Source organism: Dermacentor andersoni, chromosome 4 (genome assembly GCF_023375885.2).
Source record: "Dermacentor andersoni chromosome 4, qqDerAnde1_hic_scaffold, whole genome shotgun sequence".
Lineage (NCBI taxonomy): Eukaryota > Metazoa > Arthropoda > Arachnida > Ixodida > Ixodidae > Dermacentor > Dermacentor andersoni.
In genome coordinates this window covers 202,443,597-202,468,699 of record NC_092817.1, presented here as the reverse complement: position 1 = coordinate 202,468,699, position 25,103 = coordinate 202,443,597, and the positions used below count along the sequence as shown (strand labels likewise).

At 43.3% G+C, this 25,103-nt stretch overlaps 1 protein-coding gene across 5 annotated transcripts in view; it reads right to left on the bottom strand.

Annotated features, from left to right (window-relative positions):
• Window positions 1-25,103, bottom strand: part of trc (Serine/threonine-protein kinase tricornered) — a 122,888-nt gene that overhangs the window by 19,399 nt on the left and 78,386 nt on the right. For 4 of the 5 annotated variants that reach the window (XM_050185346.3, XM_050185343.3, XM_050185342.3 and 1 more), the window contains exons 2-5: window positions 20,491-20,730; window positions 16,939-17,145; window positions 11,282-11,405; window positions 3,205-3,359 (exon numbers count right to left, since the gene is read on the bottom strand). In XM_050185346.3, the coding sequence (XP_050041303.1) occupies window positions 3,205-3,359; window positions 11,282-11,405; window positions 16,939-17,145; window positions 20,491-20,682 (678 nt within the window). In that variant the 5' untranslated portion in view covers window positions 20,683-20,730. Of the gene's footprint in view, window positions 1-3,204; window positions 3,360-11,281; window positions 11,406-16,938; window positions 17,146-20,490; window positions 20,731-24,347; window positions 24,446-25,103 lie in introns of those variants that run through there. The other variant, XM_050185345.3, reaches the window with a different exon arrangement.

Sequence of the window (25,103 nt, the reverse complement as noted above, 5' to 3'; positions counted from 1 at the left end):
CGAAGCATTGACAGAAGGAGGGCTTTGCTCTTATGCGTGCTTTAGTGCACGCTCGGCGCAACTTTCCACTAAAATGCTGTATTGGCGCACGATGGTGCAAAGGCCTGCTCTAGCGCAGTTTGGTGCAGCTGTTCCACGACTGCGTACACATTCCAGACACCTATTCACATCTAGCCACACCTCCCACTATAACTTTTGCTTAACTTTTGCAAACATAGTCCCTCGTAGCAATGCAAAGTCTGTAGTGCTAAATGGAAAAAATACAGCCAACACCAGATGATGGTGCACCTGAAAAGTGCAATGCTGCTCTCCATATGCCTGAGTGTTGCAGGCTTTCCCATGCAAAAATGAACCTGTGTCTGGTAGTTACTGCTTTGAACAGAAAAGTGGTGCTTCATATAGCAAATCAAACTTCTTTGTTCACAGTTTTAATGCCTACTGTGGAAGAACATTATAAAACGAATGCAACAACGGAAGTTCACATAGTGCATGTTTGGGGCATGAATAACCAGAATGGAGGTGCAATGTGGCATGCAGAATACTTGGTAGCCAATGGTTTAAAGTGTTGCACATTCCCAATAAACATATTTCACGACATGACTTCCAGTCTGTAAGCAGATCCTGACACTGTTTTGCATAAACAGGCCATTTTGCACAAAACAACTTCAAAACAAGATGGGACACATGCCACATCATCTTGGGGTCCCATTTCTAAGTCCTTCTTGGGTTTTTTCTTTTTTTTTTTTGCAGAACAGCACATACAGTCAACGACTGAATTTTCGGACGCCCAAATTTTCGGACATGCCTGATATTTCGGACGTCTTTGCGGCACCGCCACGAGCCCCATAGAATCAATGCATAAGGACATCTGAAGTTTCAGACGCTTGAACCCCCCGCCGTCCAATTTTCCTGACTTTCTGACGGACGGAAGGAATTTTTGGCTCCTCGCGCAGCGCCTTTGAGAAGGAAATCCACTTGCAGCCGAAGCATATCACCGCTTTGAAGCACAACTAGCCGAATCTAGTCGTCACACACCGATTTGGTCTGGCCACGCTGGCTATGTTCATCGCCGCACTTCCGCCTCCGGCGGAGTTTCCGGAGCGGCGCCATTTTGTTTGTTTGTTTGCACAGGCCACGTTTTGGCTAGCGTGGTGTGTGGTTGTCTGTTGCGTCAAGTGTGCTCTGCGACGCTAGGCCTAGGTGCTTCGATGCTCGTGAGCGAACACCACTGTTCGCAACTTGAGGATTTCGCTTGCCTTCGATGGCGCCCACTCCGTCTTCGTCGCCCTCGCCGATGGCATCGAAGCGCGGAAAGCAGTACCGTCGGATGACGTGATCAACGACCTCCGCTCTGCTGGAGTTTCCATACCCACGGAAATAACTTTTGAACAGTTTGTTGACCCTGACAACGAGCTCGACTTCCGCGCAGAACTGACTGACGAGGAAATAGTCCGTCGGGTTGTGGGGGATTCAGAAGACTCCGATGTTGAAAATGAGGAGCCAATGCCTGCGCCACCTACAGGCGCCGAGTTGACGCGAGCACTGTTGACTCTTTCATCGGTGTACAGTGCTGACATGACCCTTGCTCAGATCGAGGCGAATATGATCGCATGCAACCGGAACGCCGTCAAAACAACAATGAACAAGTTCTTCAAGCCACTGCAGCAATAACACCGCCTGCACGACGATGCACATGTACATAATAAACCGGCAGTCGGCTGCATACAGAGTTTTTGAACGGCTCTTTTTATAGCCACTTCACTGATGCTGTGGCAGGGTTTCGGAAGCCTGTTACTTCGCCCTTTACCTCTAGATCTGAGAAAAAAATAAAAAGGTTGCGTTTTTTTGCATGCATTCATTTTTTCGGACTGCCTGAATTTTCGGACATTTTTACGTTCCCTAGAGGGTCTGAAAAATCGGTCGTTGACTGTATACCCAGGACAATGTACATATAACCAACTAACCCCCCAATTGCAGCTTCACTAAATAGTAACACGTTCACGTACACATCTCAATGAGCCTACGTGAGTATCAGTGAACAACACTCACCATGAGTAGCTATATTTGTATTCTAGACAATAATTATTCTGTGCAATGTTCTGAAAGCCATCAAACTGTTGCTATACAACAACCTTAATGCAAAAAGGAGCCTAAAAAATATTTAAATAAAGGAAGGACAATGTTTTGCCAAATTTATATGGTGCCCATCATTTACGTTCCAACGAACAGTCAAACTGGTGGTGAACATAGACGAATTGTCAGCTGCGCCTCTAGTACTCTCTGTATAGAACTATGAAAATGAGGACAGCCACTGAGGTCGTTCACAGGCCACTGCACAACACACGAGGAGGTCTCCCACCAACAGTGAATGTTGTAGCACTTTGTTTTCCACCAAAGAACAAATCAGCCAACACTCCTCAAGGAGATAAAGCGCTTCAGCAAACCAAGTTCTTGACCTTTTAACATGTACAGTGACTTTGGCACTGAGACTTGCACCATAGCACCGAGACAAAAAAAAAAAAAAAAGAAAGACTGTCTATGCAAGTTTCCTAATGGGTGCTATGACACAGCCGAATGGCAGGCTATGAAATGCTTGGCCTGTCATGAACGTCTTTTGTTCTGAAACATGGTCGTGGTGATCCACATATCGAGCTTTCTTTGAAACAAGTGTGTATGACAAGTCTTGGTCATCCCACAATACAAGGTGCTCAATGTTTGCAGGTTTAAACTATGACAAGCAAACGAGACAGCGACCTAATAAATTGAAACCAATGCACAATGACTGAGAACTCTTTAATTCATTGCCTGAATTTGGTGACTTCCCAGTGGTGCTGCTGACATTTTAAATGATATCTGTATATCCCAGTGCAAGCGCTCGTGCTTTTAACAACAAATTTTGACATAAGAATGCAGCAAGAACAGTATATCACACGTTGTTCAAGTACAGGTTAAGCCATTTTTACAGACGGAATAGTTATCACCAGAGGTGTTTTCACGCTGTCATGGCTCCGAGTGAACAATGCTTATCTGAAGCCCACATTTCCCAGCACTTCCGCTCGTGCAACAGCACCGGAGCACTGCTCTTCCCCCTCTCGACATAATTGCAAAAAACTGCACCGAACGACCGCCTAATTCTCCACTGTCCGCGAAGTGCACAGCAAGAGCACAAACGTGGCCGCCTCAACCCTTGGATCCCCTCCTCACCCTTGCGTCCAGCAGCAGGTTGTCAGGCTTGATGTCGCGGTGGATGAAGCCCAACTTGTGGATGGAGTCGATGGCCAGTGCCGTCTCTGCTATGTAGAACTGGGTGCACTCTTCCGACAGGGTGTCCTTCTTCATCAGCAGTGTCATCATGTCCCCTGCAGATACAAGAAAGCACCAACCTTCACAAACCACACTCGCACAAATGCAAGTTTGCATTTGCATAGATGGCTGGAGCATAGTATCTTTCTTGGGCACATCAAGCCAAGCTGGACTAGCAGATCCTGCCCTGAACACAAGAAATATTATACAGTCCCCAGAAAAGCACTACTCCAGTTCAGGCATCTCTCAGATGCCTCCCACACTGCATTATACCACTGCATTACACCTTCTCCGCAGGATAATGACAATTACAGTCTTTATTGGCGAAGAAAGGATCGCCATTTGCATGTTTCACAAACTATACTTTGACTTCAATTTACACTGGAAACTTATCATTCAGTGAACTTCCCCAATCATACAGTGTACAATGTTTGAACAATTCAACAACAAATTCGAGCAATCATATTTCACCAATTATTCTTTCCATGTGGAGACTAGGTCCTCTCTCGTGAAAACCACAGAGGCAACCTGTCCGTGAGCCATCGGATAAAGTGCTGCCACCTAGCAGTTGTTAGGGAGCACCACAGTTTGCCAGCAGCATACAGAGTCCTCAATTCTCAAGTCAGGAGCATGCATGCCTTAGATACAGTATGGTTGCTCACACCATTTCTAGTTGCACGCATCATGAAGAGCAATTTCTACTTTAGTATTAATCTCTTCTCAAGTGTTTCTAGACATGATCGCCAGCATAGTTAGCTAACAAAGACGAAATTGCTTTTTTACAGTTGGGCAACTGCAAACAGATCATACTGTTGTGCATGCACATCCTTTCCTCATGACACACAAGAAATGATTGCATCTCATTTAGCAATCAGACAAATAAGTGCTGCACGTTTGTCATTTCCTTGTGGTGTTTCTCTCCCCTCCCCCTTTTTTTTTTACTGACAGGCATGCAACCATGCCTTTTACTTGTGGCAGCTGACATGCAAGTCTGATTATTGCTATGGCACCTTTTTTTAAAGCTACTTCGAAGATATATATGTTGTGTGAATTCCACTACATTGGTAAAGGAATTTTCACTTATTGCAACGTAACCATGTGCATAAAATAAATTTTGCCAGTTTAAGGAGGCCCTAAAACATGTTCTAAATCAAGAAATAGATTTCAAGTCAAAATAGGCTATTCCAGAAATACTTTGCCGGAAAAAGTAGTTCAATGCGTTCAGTGGAAGCAGAGCTATCGGCAATCAAAGATCCCCTGCGGTCGCCTTCTCAGTGCTCCCACTCCTTCTTCAATGCCTTGCACTGCAAAGGCCATGACACAATAGGGTGGTGCCCACAACACTCTGCCTACTAAAGGTAACTGTGACATGCAGTTAAAATTTGATCTTGGATGTTCACGTAGACGGCACTACTTCCGATTTTGGTGCCTACGATATGCCGAATTTGAAGGCTATTCCTCAAATTATGGTTGAGTTCACAGTGTCTCATCCCTTTGCTGTCCTACAGTGTACCAGTTCCAATAGCTACAGGCAGCTGTGGTCTCTCGCACCGAGTGGCAAGTAGCATATTTTCTTTTGAACTTTATCTCTACTGCAACCACACAATTCACGAGGGTCGAATGAAACATTGTCTTTATGTTCGCTCGTGCAAGTACGTCAGCAATGCCCACATTGGGTAAGCGATGCACGTCGTACTGTGGACTCCCGCTGAAAGGATTCCTAACTTAACGAGCTTCAACCATGATGGTGAAGGTGTGGAACTCGCGAAGCAGACCACCTGTTCCAGTCGGATGTTGGTGCTCGTGGCAGCTCGCTACGTGCCTAGAGCCATGTCACCCACAGAGACCACTCAGAGGACGCAGTTGTCCCCAATGGGCCGTAGCAAGCTCGGCGAGCGGACTTGCTACGGCATCCCGTGGCGGCCGCTGTATCTACGCTACGCAGCAGATGCAACTATGCGCAACTGCAGTGGCTAACTGTAATGCTTGCTTCGTGCACAACAGGGTTGGAGTGTTTAGTCACACTCTTGTGCTACTGTCTTGCCTGGATACATGGTGCAGACTGGCTTTGTCCTTCACCAGCTTGACTGACAAATACAGTAGAACCTCATTCATACGTTTTGGGGAAAAACACGAGAAAAGTGTACTAACCGGGAAAATGTATGATCTGAAGTAACTAAAATATGTGACAGACTCAGCTGTAGTTGACATAAAATGTAATACGAACCACTGACCATATAGCTGCGGCACGAGGTGCGGAAAGCCGACGGGCAGAAAGCCGACATGGATCGAGCTGGTGGGAATCTGGCAGCCCAAGACACGTTTTGTTGTTTTCCTACTGCATAGCGTTTTAAGTAGTGTTTTAAGACAGCGACGGGAAACGAAAACAAAATCGAGCTAGTGGGTGACACAGGATGCTGCCGGAGCCAAACGTCATATCATACTCGCATTGGGCTGCCTGCAGCAGGGAACACCGGCACGTTTATGTCATCGCCTACTAAAAGCGTGCAGTACATTTCCAGTGTCACTACACCCTATGCACAGTAACACTGATAGGTGAAAATGCTTATCGCAAAAGGGCGATAGATCTGAATGTGGCAATGTGCAACGACCCAGGAGAAGATTTGCTGGTACCGGAAAAAGACACGGAGTGCGCAACGGCGTTTTCATGTGAGATGAGCGGGCAAGTATTAGGGTGTAGCTGCCACAGCGGGCGCTTATTGCTCCCGATCACACACACCTTGCGCATTTTCTTGTTTACATGGGATCTAGCAGCCAGAAAACGCATCATACAATCCCAGTTTAGCAATGTGCTGAACGTTGGTGCCGAAAGATTGTGTTTTCTGGGAACGTGTGAATGGATAAAAAGTTAGTGTAGCTCTATTGCGTCATTTTTCGTGTTCTCGATCGGGATTATTGGTGCCGGGAAATCATACGTAACGGGACCATGTCAACAAGGTTCTACTGCAGTAACCACATCTAAATTGCGCATTTTGAAGCGCTGTCAATCGCTCAATACGAAGGGTTGTCTGCCAAGGTATCTAGCCAGGAGTGTACAGGAGTGAGCATGTGCAGTCTTAAGTTTCGCATGGTTCGAGGCTAGTTGAGTGCTCAAAATTAATTTAAGTTAGCAAGACCCAATCGCTACGACAACAACAAACAATGTAGCTAAAGATTTATTCTTACATGGACAACCGCAGCCGAGCATGAGCAGATGATAATTGGCTTCTTCCAAAAGTACATAATTCTTATTGAAGTTTGAATTGCAGATTTTCGCATACTTCAGCCCCTTTAGGAAACTGTGTACAAAGTAACAGTATGAAGAAGCTGAGCGCACTGGTCCAAACACCCTCCTCGATTGGCGTCAGCTATCGGCCAACAGCAGCCATCTATGGAAATCTTGCATATGACGACACATGCAAGGTGCTGGCAGCTTCGAAATGGGTGAGGAGAAGGCTTTGTTTGAAAAGAGTATTTGAAAGAAAAAAAGGTGACCATGTTCCGCTTGTGAGCTCCATGCACTGTGCACGACTGCAAAATCTGACTGAGATGCTCACAGAAGCGTTTGTTATCTGTGGACTGTGGTTTTTCCCTCAGCCCGAGGGGTGGGTCAGGAACGATTCCATGTAAATAAAAAAAAAAAAAATGTATCATTTTTTTTTTCTTGAAATAAGTCAGTCCTGAAATTTCAAATCTGCAAAATAAAACAAACAAGGCTGATACTGATGTAGCCATTTCTTACAGAAGAAAGTGACCCTGAATGGGTTAAGCACCCAGAAAGTAACGACATAAAACAAAACGAAATCAACTCAATGTTCTCTGCTTCTCCTCAACACTGAATGCAGCGATTCATGGTGCAGAAGCAAAATTGCGATAACAGTATAATGCAACAGTGCCCACGTGGGGAAGTGAAAATTAAACCCTGGGCTAGAGAATTATCTAAATTAATCCGGTATACTCCAGTGCAAAGTCGTAATCCACATTAGCCAAGAGGGATAAAAAAAGAAGGACTCTTCATTACTCACTGATGTTCTTGCTTGGGACAGCAGAATAAGAACCGACTATTTACATGAAATAGAATACAAGGTGCGACAGCATCACTTTCACACAAGACAGTACACAAAGTAAAGTGGATCACTAAAAGTACCAGTACAACTGATAACAAGCTTGCACCAAATACCAGCGGTGCCATAAAAAATTTATGTGTTGCCTCCTGAATTTGCACCCTATTCCTTTACAACAAACCAATTAGTCTGCCAGGTTAAACTTTATTTTGAAATGCAATGCCACAAGCATGATCAGATTATGAGGCCCACCATAGTGAGGGGCACGGGATTAATTTCGAGCACCTGCGAATGCACAGTTCAGGTGCATCTTTGCCACGGCCGGGATCATGCCTGCTGCCTTGAGCTTAACAGCCTGATGCAAGCATGCCCCCTTTGGGACAGCCTACAAAAGTAAGGCTGAATTAACTGCAAAATTATAAAATAATACTATGACTATGGAGCACAGTGCTTTGCAAGTGTACCTCTATATTTAGAATTTATGTCTGTGTTTTGCAAAGACAATTCATCTGTACTGTTCCAATCTGTAGGCTAAATATTGCGCAAATTGTTGCATTTCTTTTGGAGCTTGATCGTCCGAACCTGCAATAAACTGCATTCCTGTAGATACGTGAAGCAGCACAGTACGACGACGACTCTCAGCTATAACCAAAATGCTTGACAGCCACTCATCAACCCCGAAAGAACTTTTAAAGGGACTTTCGAAGGCGTTAGACAAATCTCCCCTTTGTGCTAGACAATGCTCTGAAGCATACCCGAGCACACCTATCCAGCACAGCAAGAAGCCTACAATTTCTCTCGGAAGACCTACTTCCCTCCTTCCTTTCAACAAACCAAAATTGCCTTCACTTGTCATGTTTATTTCTGCACAGCAATAAATGCAATGGCCAGTACCAAATTTTTTTTAAAAATCGTGACTAAGCAGGGCCTCCAGTAGGACCAAAAAGCAAAATCTCATGATGATGACGATTTATTGGCATCCCCTTTGAAATGGGGCAATGACAAATAGTGACCTAGCCTGCTCTTGATTTAATCAGGTATGCTATACATGCTTTTCATTATAGCATTTATGTATACATCTCTTTAATCTTTTTTCTCTGCTTCAAAACTTCTCTATCTATAGTCAGGTACAACTTTAGAAGAAAGCGGAGGCCCCACCCAGATGACCGAAGCGTGACAGCCAATTGCCTCCGTGACATATAAAATAGTCCCGCTAAAAATAACGTACTTCTAAAATGCGTAATTTTTGGTATAAATAAAGACTTTTGTATTTTGATGACTCGTTTGGTAAAGCTCTCGTGATTGGAATGCTACAGCATGTGCACATGCCGGATCGCGAGAGAAAAATAACCCCGTGCCTTCTATAATGCTGCGCGTCGTCTGCTTTTTAGCTTCATTGCAAGGGACAAAAGAAGAAAGAGCAGCGCTGCATGGCTTTTGCGCTGGTTTACACGTACACGGCACATCTACTACGTGTTTTCCGAGCTCAAAATGAATCAGTCGCTATTTAACAAGTACTTAAAAAAACAATGCATTTATCAAAACCTTACAAACCTGGGGCGAGAAGACGATCGAAGCAGGAAAGGTGCACAAATGCTTAATCCATAGTTTTAAATGAATACTCTTGGTTTTAAATAGCATAATATTTAGATTTTTTTCGTTTTGAGTATTCACAAACTGATTTCCAAGAATGTGATGTTTTTTTTTTTTGTTGTTCATTTGCACATTCTTTTTTTTTTTTCTTTTTTTTGCAAGCCTGCAGTCTCACTAGTTCGCATAGCGTAGCGTCAGCGATGTTGGCTGCAATCTTTCATCGGTGGATTGATCACGGCTCAGAATAATTGCACGCGGCACAAATGGTGCATTGTAGGCTCACAGTAATATTTCCTGCATGATAGACCACCACAAATAGTTTCGGAATTCACTCTGATGAGGAGCAGACACACACGACTGACGCGATTCGGCCCAGTTCTAAGCGCAGGCAGCCGTCTTCTTCATCGGCTGGGTCACCCGCCATCCAGCTCATAACGTCAGTCTAGAGAGCGCGCCCATTGGTGGAGGCTCGTGTGCATCCACCTTGGAGGAGTGTACGCCCCTCTTTTCCAAAGTTGTACCTGACTATACCTTGTACCGCTACCTATGCCCGTAATGGATCCCGTCGTATCAGTCTCTTCCCTGCCTTTTTTTCCACCAATACTCTAAAGGTCTCTTGCTTATCTCGACTGCTGATTGGTCGATGCTTCCATCCACTTTAAATCCAAGTGCTTCTGGAAGATGCACATTACCTACAGTTCTCATTGGGTGAATCCCTTCGCATTGCATTAGGATGTGCTGAGCGGTCTCCAAATTTTTGCTGCAGCATACCCATGCCTCGGCTATTTCGGAATGTTTGCTCCGGTATGTTTTTGTCCTTAGGCAACTGGCTCAAGCCTCAAATAGTAAGGCACTGCCCTGTGCGTTATTGTACAGATTTTCTCTACTAATTTTTTTTCTTCTCATTCTCGTAAATCCCCATGGCCTTTTTTGTTTCCATTCATTGCATCCAATTCGCTGTCTCTGTTTCTCTCACTTTCTTTCTGGCGACTCTTGGTAGCCTATTTACACTTCTATTAAAACCCTGTACTTGAGTTCCAACTTTCTTGAGCTCTTCCTCCATTCTGTGTCCCCGCTATTCAGGTACGGATACTTGTGCACTGTAGCCGCCCGTTTATTTTGATTCATGTTCCCGAGTCTTTCTGGAAAACTAATTTTTCTCTCCGCTTCTCGGACTTCAAACGAGGCCCTCCCCACGTCACCCTGCACTGCCTCATTTGTGATTTTGCCGTGGGCTCCCAAAGCCAATCGGCCCACCGATCTCTGGTTAACTTCCAGCCACCACAAGATACCCGATGTTAAGCCCAGAATGACATTTGCGAATGTTAGCACTGGCACCATTATTCCTTTCTAGATTTCATGCACCACCTCATATTTATTGTGGCCCCAAAGTGCTCTATGTTTTATTATCGATGCATTCCGCTTGCTTTTTATGTTTGGATTCTCTTGGTGGGTGCCTGAGTAAGTTTTTCCTTCGTTTATGTTTACGCCAAGGTATTTATAGTGCTTGACTATGGGTATGAATTGCCGTTGAATTGACACCACATAATTACTTGCCTCTTTATATAAAGGCCATAACTGCCGATTTATCTGTGTTAAATTTAAGGCCTAGGTTTGTCATTGCATTGCCACACATATTGGCAAGTGTCTGTAAATCTTACATTGAGCGCTATGAGCACTATGTAATCCACATACATCAGTCCGGGGACCTTCTCTTCCAATCATTTGTTCATAATGCCTGTATGATAAATGAAACCCTGATTCACTGTTCTCCAGACATCCTTCTATACCCAGATAATAAAGCGTGTTAATAAGGTGGCATCTTACAATCCCAAGAGAACGGCCTGGGAAAGATGGTTAATACATGGTGCTGCTTAAACTTTATCCTTCTGGCTTCGAACAGCTTTGTGACTTAGCAGACTGATCATTTCCAGCAACATATTGCAGCATAAATCAACAATTCACAGCAATTGTGCATGTTTGCAGTGTCTTATGGGTGGCATTTAAAACATGGTGTTCATGGCATGTTTCCAGCTCTGCACGCATTTCCGGCACATGCAGTCAGCAGAAGCATGGCCTCAGAGATTGCTTGTTTTGTTACTAGGATGGAGCCTTCATTGAGACGTGAATCTGGACACCATCAATTGCATAGATCGCTTAAAAAAAGAAGTCATTTAAAGATAAGCCCACAAGAAGGTCTGCCAGCCAAATCCATGTACAGACCATCGTTCCCATCTATTCTGGTAATTTCGATAGGAAACTCTGTGGCCTCTGCGATCAGTCCTGTGGTCCCGCCCAGGCAAGAGAGAAGTGTCACTCACCGCCAGGAAGAAACTCCATGATGAGGTACAGGTTGATGGCGTCTTGGAAACTGTAGTACATCTTCACCACCCATTGGTGGTCAGCCTCCACCAACACATCACGCTCAGCACGAACATGTGCCACCTGTGAGATAGGAGAACACACACACACATGCAACACATCCAAAAAGAAAGATGGCAGGCTCCCTTCTACCACAAGTTTTTTACTTGAAGTTCTTCACAATTGACTACGCTGCCATGGGGAGGGCCTTCACACTTGACTACGCTGCAACAGTCCCGTTCAAATCGGGACTCTTGCAAGGGGTTTTCAAGTATATTACTTTATTTAAAGAAAACTTTTATACGGTTAAACCTCAATATAACGAACTTCAATGTAACGAAATTCTCAATATAATGAAGTATTTAACTTTTCATAACCTTTTGTCATGGAACACTATGTATTTAAAACCTCAATATAATGAAGTGTGTTTGTATGCGATTTCAATATAATAAAATTTCACTTCTGCCGCAAAGAAATGCCCACACATTAAATGGAAACTTCCGCAGACGCAGATGGTTACAAGCGACTGCTTGCAAACGCACCTCTAAAATTGCACACCGCACCACAAGAGCGACCGCCAAAGTGGAGCCGCATCATGTTCCAAATAAATTCCAAGTGCGATAATATCCTATTGCACCCGGTGAACTTTGTGCTACAGGTGCGAGTGAAAGTGTGCGAGGGTGAGCCAAGAAATATGGTGGCTTCAGAAGTGCCACCTTCCCATGGGAGCAAAGGAAAAGAGGGGGGGGGGTAAATTGGCACATGTCGCGATTTCTGGCGGGTCTCGGCCGTGGCTGCGCATGGCTGTACAAGCGGCTGAGCGCATACACAGCGGTGCACCCTGCTTTAGAGATAATCTGTCGTGTGCAAACAGTGGGCATGCCAAGACGGTGTGGCATCATGTAATCTGCCTTCCAGCGCATTTAGTATTGAAGGTTCCGTAATCTCGAGTTTCGGTAACCCGTTGGAGCGAGATACAGATGGAGCATTCGCTCTCCATTGGCGGTGCTTTATCTGATAGCGTCGTCCCAGTGCGGGCGATGCTATCAGCTGCGAGGGCGGAGTGCACGCAAAAGTGTCTCTAGCTTCGCTTAATTCGTACCGCCGATGTGAATATATCATTGATGTGGCATGAAACTATCATTCATCGCGGCCTCCCAAATTCATCAAAATGAATTGTTTTCTCATTCAAATTTGCTTTCTTTTATTGCCTGATAATTCGTAAAATTCTGTGGCCCCTTGGTGTGTAAGAAAAAGTGATTAGCAACTGTACTTATTTGCATAAAAGGCCAAATTTCACTGCAACAAATTTTCAATATAACGAAGCAAATTGCCAATTTCACCTATTTTTTTAGACATTTCTTATAATTACACAAAGAAACGAGGACACAAGAAACACACACCACACTATGAGTGCAGACTAGCAAGTATTTATTTTTTGAAAACAAGCAACATGCATATATTTAATTCGGGAACATGTCCACGTGTCCGCACTGTCACTCTCACATGTGGTGATAAACATATTAACGTCAAAGATTATCTGCTGGGTAACAGTGTATCCAAGATTGCGACAAGCGATCCCCAAAATAACCACGAGCCATTCTTACGGCATCATAAAAGAGGGAGAGATAAAATTTAAAAAAAGGAAGAAAAACAGGAAGAGACTGCAAGTATGTGAAGTAAACAGATATGGCACTTAACAAATAACCAGTGTAAAGGCGAAGGATGAGGGCATTGTGTCCTCGTGTTTTTGCGCAGTTATAAGAAACGTCTAAAGCTATGAACCTACTAGCCCGCCAGAATGTCCTACTCAATTTCACCTACTTTGTTATATTGAGGTTTACCTGTATAACCTATCAGAATGTCTACATACATCAAAACCAAGCTTATTTTTCTGGTACATGCCATTGTACAAAAAAATTTTTTTAATGTGACTCAGTGAAAAAATATGGCTTTTCAGATTGTATGTATATTCCACCCTTGAAAAGGTGTGAAAATAAAATTTGCACTTTGCAGCAGTGTTTTCCAATTTCGCAGTGATATTCTCTGATATTTACTATAGCCAAGCATGCATATGCCAAGTTGTGAAACACGTCATCAGTGAAAATCTAGCTCCCTGCTGACTCTCTTGATGTTCCAAGAGAACTTGGGGTGTCTGCTTTTCTGGTCTAATTTTGGAGCAACACTAAAGCAATGAAAAGTAAATACCATATTTACTCGCATAATGATCGCACCCCTAAATTTTGTCATCAAAGTTCTATCTGTTTTATTTCCCGTGTAATGATCGCACCCCGAACTTGCCGCAGCGATGTGTCATGTGCCAAGTCTAGCTAATAATGAACATGCTTACCATCTGTCAAATGCTACGTGAACGACTCTTGAAGACAAACCAAGCAGTCTGCCCGCACCAAACACTCTTAAACAGGTTTCATTCCTTTCATCACTTTCTGAACTTCCGTGACAGAAAGAAAGCTGCAACCAAACTTGCCTTTATTATGTGTAGGCTTTATAATGGTTGTGATCAACAAGAACAAAAAAGGCGCCTTTTGATTCTTCTCATCTGCACTCGTGGGCACGCAACAAATCACGAGCGGCAACGATAGTAGCCACATTTACACTGATATGTTAAAAGTATACCCTATCCCTACGCCGACGCTTGTAACACAGCTAAGATATTAGCCCACCCTTAGTGGAAACGTGCCGTATTAGGATAGTAATAAAGACAAATGCCGCAGTTTCTGCAGCATGCCGAATATGTGTTCCTATGCCATTGGCAGCTAAGCGCGCCCATCTGTTTCTGTCCCCTCAAAGTGGACATGGCTACGTTATTGCCGCAAACTTGCTGATATTAACGATATTATTCATTGCTGATACGGAAGAAACTGTTTCAATGCACGTAATGTACTCACAAGAAGAAAAAAAAGTCGTGTTCGGCTTGCTCCGCCGGCTGCCATTTTTTTTTGTGTGTGTGTGTGTGTGTCCCGCACTACATACAGTGGCAGCCGCCTATTTGTTGACCTGCTGTCATCCTGCAACAAAGGCGAGATGAAAAAATGTTTTTTTTCTTTTTGCGGGAAATTTAACCCGCGTAATTATTGCACCCCTGAATTTGCGTCAATTTTTTTTACAGAACAGTGCGATCATTATACGAGTAAATACGGTATACCTTGCAAACTTTATTATCTACCATCAGACTGGGTCATGTGGTGGCCTACATTGATAGCATGTAGTATCTCATGCTATCATGCATGTATCTTGTGTATGTATCTCGGGTCAGCCGCTGTTCTCAGACATCTGAAGTTAAGTTTTTGGGATGTTTATTAGTCATGTCATTCAATTAAAAAATTTTGACGCTTATTTATATTTCTTCCTTTTTTTGCTGTGCCGACTCTTAGCAGATGCTTTAAGCAGAGACCAATAAAAACATGATGCTACTTGCACTACAGGAGAACCAAGAGTTCTTGTGAAAATGAAAGCCTTATTGTGGTCAATCATTAAAAAAATCACTGACGATTACGATACTTCCTAATGTGAATTTTGAGCACAGTTGTTTGGGTGTTTTGAATTCACAATATATTGTGGCAAAAAGTTTTATTCTGAATGACAGGGTCGGGCAGCTCGTTTAGCAGCAACGGCAGACGAAGCATCTCCACCGGTTTCGTCGCTCAATGTTCGGAGAGAAAGCATGAACACATGAATGTGTGTTCTTACTTGGAGTGCATTCTCTAGTGGTGGCAGCGGCGCAGGCGAAGTAGTGCACATGCAGTGGGTCCGAAGACCCCTGTCAGCGCTTTGTTTCCATATATGGTGTCGGTGGACGTGCCTCGTCACCGCCGTAGAACGTGTATCGTAAGTCGCAAGTCCCACAGAGGCACAACCTTCCCGACGTCAAGTAAGTATGCCTTAACCTGGCAACATGTCTTCCCATGTGCAAAAGTTCATGCAATACTTTTGGTGGTGTGCAGATTGCCATCGTCATCGTCTTCTATCACGCGCTAACGTTCCTTCAACATGAAAGGGCACCGCTGCACTCTGCGCTTCCTCTTTCATCCTTCACTGTGCTCGTTCGCTCAGTTACACCGTGGGACGCCAACGCTCAAACGCAGAAGCAGGTGCCTAAAAGCTGCGCTCTAAAATATGTTGGGCCACGCCATGGTCAAAACAAGCTAAACCATCTCTGCTTTGGCGTACCGCTGTTGTCATGGCACCAATTAAGAAATGTGCATAGATGGTGGCGCCTAATTTCCCTTTAGGTCGCGTTATAGGAAACTGCGGCACACACAATCAAACAGTTAACAGATACACAGGGGTAGTTAATAAGTCCCCTAAGCTCTGTGTACAGTAGGCTTCCGCCGATTCAAGTCCGGTTAATTTGATTTTTCAGTTAATTCAATCTCGACCAAAGGTTCTGGTCGGTTCCTATGCATTTCTGCGGGCCCGAATTTTCATTATTTCCATCCTAAAATTGGCCTTTGCTGGATAATTCGAACTTGATCAGTCAGCCTGCACACATCAGACCTCTATGGTGATCCTAATAGCAACCCCTTGAGTGGCAACGTCTGTCTCGGCATAGCTTAGTAGGAGAGAGTGAATGCGTGGGACGTGTTATTCCCCCATCGAAAACATCTCTTTTTAGCCAGCCCTAGGAAGGTTTTCAAGCAAGAACTATAGCTCACAATTGTCTGATTATGGCAGTTACCCGATTCTAATGAATGCCTCTTTTTTTTTCCTCAATAAAGTATGGTCCGCGTGACGCAGGTGGATACAAAACAAAACACAAAAAAAAGCCTTCAGCGCTTTTATGTGCTTTACCACATAACGCCAATGTATTGCGGAGAAGCTGACTTTAGGAAGCCAGCTGTCATTCCGCAACATCTTGCCCATTTTTTCTGCTAAAAAATTGGGCGCATGTTGGATTTCCATCTTGTTTAAGAGCTTAGATGTCATTTACACCTCAGCTTTCTACTCTAGACACATAGAAAGTAGGCACCCCTTTGAGTCAGTGATGCATCACGATAAGGCAAATGCTGCCAAATGAATCAGCGGTGTGTTCTGTTGTTTTTTCTACAACTTGTTTAATTCAACCTGCCGGATAGCTGAACCAATTTCGTCAGTCCTGTCAGGGTAGAGTTAATCAGTCTACTGTATTTTGTTCTATTAAAGATCAAGTTTGTGATCAAAGGGAAGGTAAGAGAGCAGAAGAAAGTGTCAAAATTTTACAATTTAAGAGTGTATTTTGTCAACCATTATGGGCTCTACCCATTCCAGTTACACCGCAAGAAATATAAGAGAGCGGTATGCCACTGAGTCCAACAGAGTAATTTTGAACACCTAGCTTGACAAGAACCATCTCATTTTGAACAATACATCAAGGCTTTACACCATGCTAGATAAATCGCACGAGCCTAGTGCGTCCTGTCGCAATCTCTGAAACAAAAATTATCAGTGGTCATTTAAGCTAGTGAAACAAACAAGCTAGAGAAATACTATTCACAAATACAATTTCACACAAAATTTTGTGACTCCCACTAACCATATGTTGGTCACTTCTAGAAAGACTTTAAACACAGCTTAAGAAGACCTATGTAATCCAGCATAAAGTGGCAAGCCTGCTCACCTGTTCCTTCTCGAGCATGTCAGCCTTGCGAAGGATTTTCATGGCATAGACGTGGCCTGTGTCGCGCTTTTGGACCAGCCGGACCTCGCCAAAGGCTCCTCGGCCAATCACCTTAAGTGGCTCAAAATCTTCTACGCCTAGTCGTGAACGCTTCAGCCGCAGGAACTCTGTCTCCTTCAGCGAGTGCTGCATCCGCTTCTCTTTTTTCTGCATTCGCAGGCAAGTGGAGAAGCGTTAATCTCACGAGTCATGCACAAACACACTAGTGATTACCATCACCCATATTATCAGCCCATTTCACGCCCACTGCAGGACGAAGGTCTCCACCACCGATTGCCAGTTAACATTATCCAGTGTCAGCTGATCCCATTCTATGCCTTCAAATCTCCTGATGTTATCACAACACACAGTCCTCTGCTCTCCTCAACTGCACTGCCTTGGCACCAATTTGCTTACCATAAAATCCCGAGAGATAGCCTACCTAAAATCGAGACAAAATCAATAAAAATATGAGGTGGGATAACTTTCAAGGTGCAGTAAAAAAGAAGTTGAAAAATGTATAGCAGCCAAAGAATGAACCCAGATTTATTAGCACTGAATTCATTCGTCATATTAGAGTCGATAAGATTCAAACACGAGCGCTCGAGCTCAGAAGGGACACTATATGGCCTAGTATGCTGCTAGGCCTAACTTGTGCGCCGCAAACACAGTAGTACCCGCAAAACACGGATCGGAAACAAGAAAAACAAAAAGCAGAATACCGCGAAAACTAAGAATCGAAACAGCGAGGGAGCTAAATATTTTCTCAGTCTGTAAATTACAAAAATAAAGAGTGCTTGTATGAAGGGTATCGCAATTTAAAAAATCACACCTCGAATGCTGAGGGCGAACATCTTCATATGGATTCGGCTTGTCGGCTCTTTGAGGATTATGAATTCCGGGAAGAGTATTGTCGTGGGTGGTTTATCTATCTACGCTCTTGAAAAACTAGAAAATAATGCCAAAACAGGGGTGGGTTATCTTTCGGGGGTGGGGCATCTCTCGGGATCTTACGATATTCCAATAGAAACCTGCTCGATGCATTACATGGCATGTTTATTTCAATTTCTTCCTCTTACAGAAGTACTTGCAAGGCATTTTCAAGCTATAATCTTTTTGTGTTAAAGGGACACTACAGACAAATATTAAGTCAAGCTAAAATGATAGATTAGTGTTCGAGAATCTTTAAGGTGTCACTATTATTGCGAACAGAGTCCTAGTAATCAAGAAATTGAGGTAAATGCAGGATTTGATTAGAGACTTCCCCCGAGTCACTGAAGTACTTGCGCAATGACGAAAGCACTCCTAATTAAAATTCTGTCACTAGTACTCAGCCACTCGTTATAAAAACATCATTGTATTGCATTATAAGACAAAAGAAAAGGCTACTTGTCCAGTTCCACTTCATCTTCGAAAAAAGAACTCGTTTACATTATCCTTGACAACGTGGGCAGTCAAAAGGTTTCATTTTCGCTCGACTCTGCACCACCCGTGCTTTCGCGTTTCAGTAGTTTCTTTATCGTGTAGTACTGCGTTGGCTTTGCTGGCTCATGAAACCCGCGCAAACTGCAAGTAGCAGAGAATTCCACTTCCATGTGATTCTTTGGGATGCCCGAACGGTCCACCCCACTTGACCAAAAGCAGCTGCAAGCAGCAAACCCACCGCTCTGTCTTGGCTCGATTTCTACATGGCTGCGCATTTGCGCTTTGCGCAAGAAACAGTACCACCGTCTGTCGGGCACCGTTTTACGCAACCACGGCAGACAAGGGCCGTGATGGCGCGCACAATGTCACGAGTCCCCGGTTAGGTGGTGGGAAATTTTAATTGCGATAAAGGTACTCGGACCCTTCAGATGCAATTTTCTCGTAAACCAATTTTTTTGTTGACATGAAACAAGTGTTGAGAGATCTCTGGAATGGTATTTAAACAGTTCACATCGACCTTGTATTTGCCTTTAGTGCCCCTTTAAATGGAAGTTACAAGCCCTCTATGTCTATGAAGAAATACTGGCAAGTCCTAAATAAATGAATACCTTGTTTCTATAAATCAATTTCAGTTTCACAGTTGCACGCTTCATTCCTGCAATCACTGCCACTCCCACTTGTGAACACTCGTTGAGCAATGCTATGAGTAATGCTATGAGCAATGCTGTCATACCCAGCTTTATTGCTCTATTACACAGCAAGTTTTGGAGAATGTCATGACATCATAATAATGTCAAAGACACCAGCACAGACCCCCCACAGAAGCTTAATGGCTATGGCGTTGTGCTGCTGAGCTCAAGGTCACAAATTCGACGCGGACCGTGGCAGCCACGTTACGATGGGGGCAGCATGCAAAATGTACTTATGTTTCGCTGCACATCGAAAAACACAGGTGGTCAAAGTTAACTTGGAGCCTCCCACTGAGGCATGCCTCATAATCACATTGTGGGTTTTTTTCTTATTTATATAATACTGCAGACTCATGGTCCAAGCAGGGTGGTCGATACAAATACAAAAGTACAAAAAAACAGCAATGAAAAAAAAGCAACAATTATACAAGCTCAGAAAGGTTGCTTCACAGTTTGATCACTTGCCTTGATAACGCAGTTCCATCCACTACTAATGGTTCTTGGGAAATAAGAAAACTTAAATAGGTCTGTGCAAGCAAAATATGGGGTTAGGGCGTTTTCATTGCAGTGTCGGGTCGGCCTGCTAGTTAAGGGTGACAAGTATGTTGATGCATCTAGCGCAAGTTTCTTTTCCAAGAGTTGGGAAAGAAATTGTAATCTAAATTTTTGCCTTCGTGCCTGTAATAGGGGAATGCCATTTGCTTGCATTAAATTAGAAGGGGAGTCTAATGCTGAAAATTTACTGAAAGTAAACCTTACGGCCTTTGTCTGAATACATTCAAGATAATCAATGTAGCGCTTAGTATGAGGATCCCATATAATGCACACATATTCCAATCTTGGCCACACAAGAGCAGTATAGCAGAGCAGCTTAACATTAGTGGGAGCAGTTTTAAGTTTATGTTTAAGGACACAAAGCTTGCAGAAGGTGGATGAACAAACATTATCAATATGAAGATTCCAAGACAGGCATGTTTTGGCATGTACAACACCAGAATATAATTAATTATTAATTAATTTGAATTTTGACACCCGCTCCAGCATTTCGAGACCAACTTTAGTATCATATACCCAACCTTCATAGTTGCCAAGTGCCATAGTTGCCTTTTACATGTTCTTACAACTTTGAAGATGTGCGCCAGTACTCTTTTAATCTTAAGAACATCAACAGTGAGTTCCACACAAAGCCACTGATGAGTGCGCTGCTCGAGAGGACTGGTACTGCGACGCATTTGTTCCTACAGCGTTCTTACTTTTAGTCCCCCACAGATACAACAAATAGAACTTCGGCACACTTCCCCTTAATGGCATAACTACAATGCAGCAAGTGGTCAAAGACAGCAGGCAGGCTAGGGGCAAAGCCTATGAGCCGGCGCTCCTGCCCCCGTTGGAGTCCCACCTGCTCCTCGGAAAGCCCTTCCTCGCGCATGGTCTCCTCGAGGCGCTCATGGCGGCCCTTGCGCTCCAGGTGCTGGGTGACCAGGTTGGAGTAGTAGTTCTCCAGGTGCACCTTGGCCTTGGTGGCCTTGTCCAGCGTGTGGCCACTCAGCCGGATGCCTGCTGCACCTCCGTCCGCGGTGGCTGCAGCCATGCCACCGCCCCGCTGCTGCCGCGACTGTGGCCCCGAGCTGGGCTGCCTCTGCACAAAAGACAGGGAGAAAAGCCTCTGCATTTCCCTTTGAGACTGACAGGAAAAGCACCACAGGGGCTTGACTAGCTACTAAGCCAGAGCACAGAAGCGACACTGTGGATTACAAATGCATGCATGCATGTTCAGGGATAATCTTGCATGCATACACAGATATACAATACAAAGTTCATGGGAGGCTGGCCACCTCAGTAATTCAATGGTACAGCCTCACGCGCATAATATGCAAGATGTGAGTTTGGACATGACGAAAATTAGCATGAAAAATTAGGAAATTCATTCAAAATAACTGGGTGTCAAGTTGTGTGGCAAATTATATCTTATCGTTCACATATTACTAACATCATCTCATCTATCAATAAAACGCCAGGTTTATTGAAAAGCAACCTAGATGCCCATGCCTCCAAATATGTAAACCTTCTCACTTACAAATCACTGATTAGAAATGAAGCTTCAGTATGCATCCGCCATTCGGAGCCCAAGCCAATGTCACCTCACCAGCACTCTAGAAGCAGTACAGAACTGCGTCACTAGATTCATCCATTCCACTTATTAATACCATGTTTGCATGTCATCATTAAAGGCAGAATCAGGTTTATCAAGTCTTTCTCTTCCCCCCCACTGAACTACCACACTGTCTCTGTTCCACAAGTTCTTTTACAGCTCTCTCATTCGCCCACTAATATAGCTCACCCCTGGCATGCATATTTCATTGCATCGACTGTCAACTTCAAGTGCCACGCCCAGGTGCTTGTATTGTTCTTTTTTTCCTCGTCATTTTTCCCACACACACCATCAGAATGGAACAGCCTTCCCATAAAGTTGCATCAATCACATGTCCATCAAGTTTTCTGAAGAATGTAGCTGATAACATTCTTGAATGAATGACATTATTTTGCAATTATGTAATGCCACCCCTTGTGTAATATCCCCTAGAAGGGTCATTAGGGAATTAAAGTGATGCGATAAACAAAGGAGGGCAATGGAACAGAGCACTACACTCTCAACTGAAGCTTTATTAGAAAAGCTGGTACATATATAACATGCGCACCACAGCACCTAAGGACACTAAATGGGAGTTCATCATCAGCAAAATGAATATAAAAAAACAGCTTCACTTTGATACAACAGTATTGACGGAGCACTGATGCACTCATCACCGCATTTGATAAAAAATGCTTTGGCTAACTCGTGCGCTGTTGTATCGCAGCTCTTTTTCATGATTCCTTACTTCGTTGAGAAGAGGATTGTGCATGCACTGCTTGCAGTGATATGATGAGAAGAAAGGGGGTTAACCGAGGGGCTTGATTTTTATTAATCATGCCATAAGAAGCCAACAGCCAGACACCAAGGACAGCACAGGAGAAATTACTCCCACTTACTAACTGAACTAAAGAAATGATAAATTAATGGAGTCCCATGGTACCGTGGTAGCTCAATTGGTAGAGCATTGGACACGTAATGTGAAGACGTGGGATTGTCTCCCACCTGTGGCAAGTTGTTTTTTCATCTACTTTCAGCTCCATTAATTTACCATTTCTTTAATTAAATTAGTAAGTACAAGTAGTTTCCCCTGTGTTGTGCTTGGTGGCTTTGCTTGTTGGCTTCTTATGCAGTGATATCGTAAACCGGAGCCAGTTCCACTTCATACAGACAGTTCGTGCTCTATTAATCTTTTGCCGAACTCACAACTCCATTTATTTTATTTATTTATTTATTTATTTTCTTATTTTCTTAAAGTGCCCAAGAACAGTTTTAAGCTTTAATATTGGAGCACTTGTGTTACATAAAGAACATAAAACCAAAAAACAAAACAGAACATCTCAAACAACAGTGGTACAAAGTGCAACAAAAAGGCAATAAACAACAACAACAACAATAATAATAATAATAATAATAATAATAATAATAATAATAATATTAATAATAATAATAATAACAACAACAACAACAACAACAACAACAATAATAATAATAATACCACTACTACTACTACTACTTGCCTAAGGTACCTTGGCTGGCATTCTTACTACAAATATTTTATATAACTGAAGTGGAAGACAAACACTTTTTTTTTTAGTGTAAGGTGCAAGAGCTGGGTGAAAACATCTCAAAAATATATCCCAAGCTGTCATCGCACAATAAAACTATCCAATAAAGCAGCAAACTTAATATAACTGATTATTACTTTTCCTCACACATATTTTATCGATGCAGACTATATTAAAATGAGGGATGCAGTTGTATGTTGTGTTGAGAGGTTCTGTTTATTTGGTCAAATACGAAACTAATTTAATCATTTCTGAAGGCACAAATTTAGATAAGCAAGCAAGTGGAGTGTTCAGAAAATGTGTAAATTGCAGCTAACAGTACACATTCCAGTAACAGCAAGAGTAAAAAGAAAAAAAAGCTGGCAAGACCCATCTCACCGTGCCTGCCAATGTTAATGCTATTATCATTTAAGCAATGTAGCAAAACACTGTATTGCTGAAGACACCTTTATTTAGAATTTGTAGTAGTCATTCTGAGATTTCCACTGCTTTGGCTATATGCAACACACACTGCCTCCCTGATCTGCTATGGCCATGATGGCATGACAACGATGCAGGGAGAACAACGAAATGATAACAAAGGAATGACGTTAACGCAACAACGAAGGTGGTATGATAACGATGGTATGACAACAATGGGAGGATGATTCTGAAACAATGACCTGAACTACCACCAACTTGCCCAAGCTAACACCCTGAAAACAATGACGATGGCATAACAACGATGGTACGACTACCAATGCATGGCGACGATGCAATGATGACGATAGCATGACAATGAATGATGACAGCATGACTATGATGCAATGATGAAGAAGGAATGACGCCGATGGTATCATGAAGTTGGAAGGATGACGATGGAATGACCACAGTACCTACACAACCATGACTGCATACCTAGTGGCCCAAGCTAGCAGACAACTTGGGCCACTGCGTCGGCGTAAGATGCTAGATAGATAAGATTAAAAGTGTGTGAATTAGGCAGAGAACGCTGATATCAATAATGCCTATGGATTAATATAAATTTGAAGTGCTCAATAGTAGAAACACCGAACAAAGTGGCAAGAATAAATATAACACCTGTAGAAACAGTATGAGGCAAAAATAAATAATCCAAGTGCAACTAGAAGGTTCTCTTGCGAAGGCAGTTCTTACACATTAGAAGCAGTGCCTCTGGCAAAGCACAACAGTTTAAACATTGCAACTAACTATATGAGTGACAAGCTGTAAAATAATTGCACTAAGCCATGTGTACCAAAACAGTGGCACTCAACATAATATATGTGGCTAGATAAGCTCCGCAAACTTGCACTAGGCAATAGTTTATCTAATTCAATGCCAACATAAGCATGAAAATAGTGGCATCTGCATTGAAAGCTCCACAAGACAAAAAAAATTTATTCAAAGGTAGCTACAATTTGGGAATATGAAGTGCAGAGACTGATATTTCTGCATTTTTCATTCGTCTCTCTGTCCCCATTCATAACTTAGTGCCTCTCATCAATAATTAACACTGGCACATGGCAGCAAAGAACCACTTCAGGAATAGCTACTTACAAGCCACATCTGATGGGAGAAAAATGAATGAGCTTGGCCAAGAGTAATCCTTCACGCTTCTTTATCCCCATGAATTGAGGAAGCATACTATTGTCGACAGACACGCACACACAAGACTGCAATGCACACCTGCTTCTGCGCATGAGGAGAGAGTGTATCAAGATAAAGTCTGTCAAAGAGCAGTTTTCTCCCAACAACTTCCCTGTACAGCTGTGGCCAGATAAAGGTTCTTTCAAGGACGTCGCAGACCCCCAAGCCCTTGAGCACCGGGTTACCAATGGCAACAGATATCAGCACAGAGATGCACTTTCAAAGCTGTCAAGCCCGACCACAGAAAAAACTGCAAAAATTGCCTTCTACAGTCATTTACAGTTCATGTGGTAGCATTGGTCTGACCTTCCATGCAAAATGCTCCCGATCTTGTGTAGGCGTGAAAGAAGGTATTTTCCAAAACAAAATTTTGCCTGTGACTGTTTTGGATGAGCACAGTTCATATTATTGTGCTTGGTTTCTAAGGCTCTCAAATGAATAGGGCTGGCCCTATCAGTTTGAGACATGGATCACAGACTGCAGCACCATACTTTGGTGGCAGAATAACTGACGAGAAAATTCAGCAAGAGATGGATTTGCCAATGTGGGAAAAAAAGGAAGGAAGGAAGGAAGGCAGGCGGTGGCTACACGCAAACAAAGTCCTAGCAACAATGAATTACATTTCTCCTTTTAGAGCGGAAAACACGGCAACAATGCGGCAAGCAA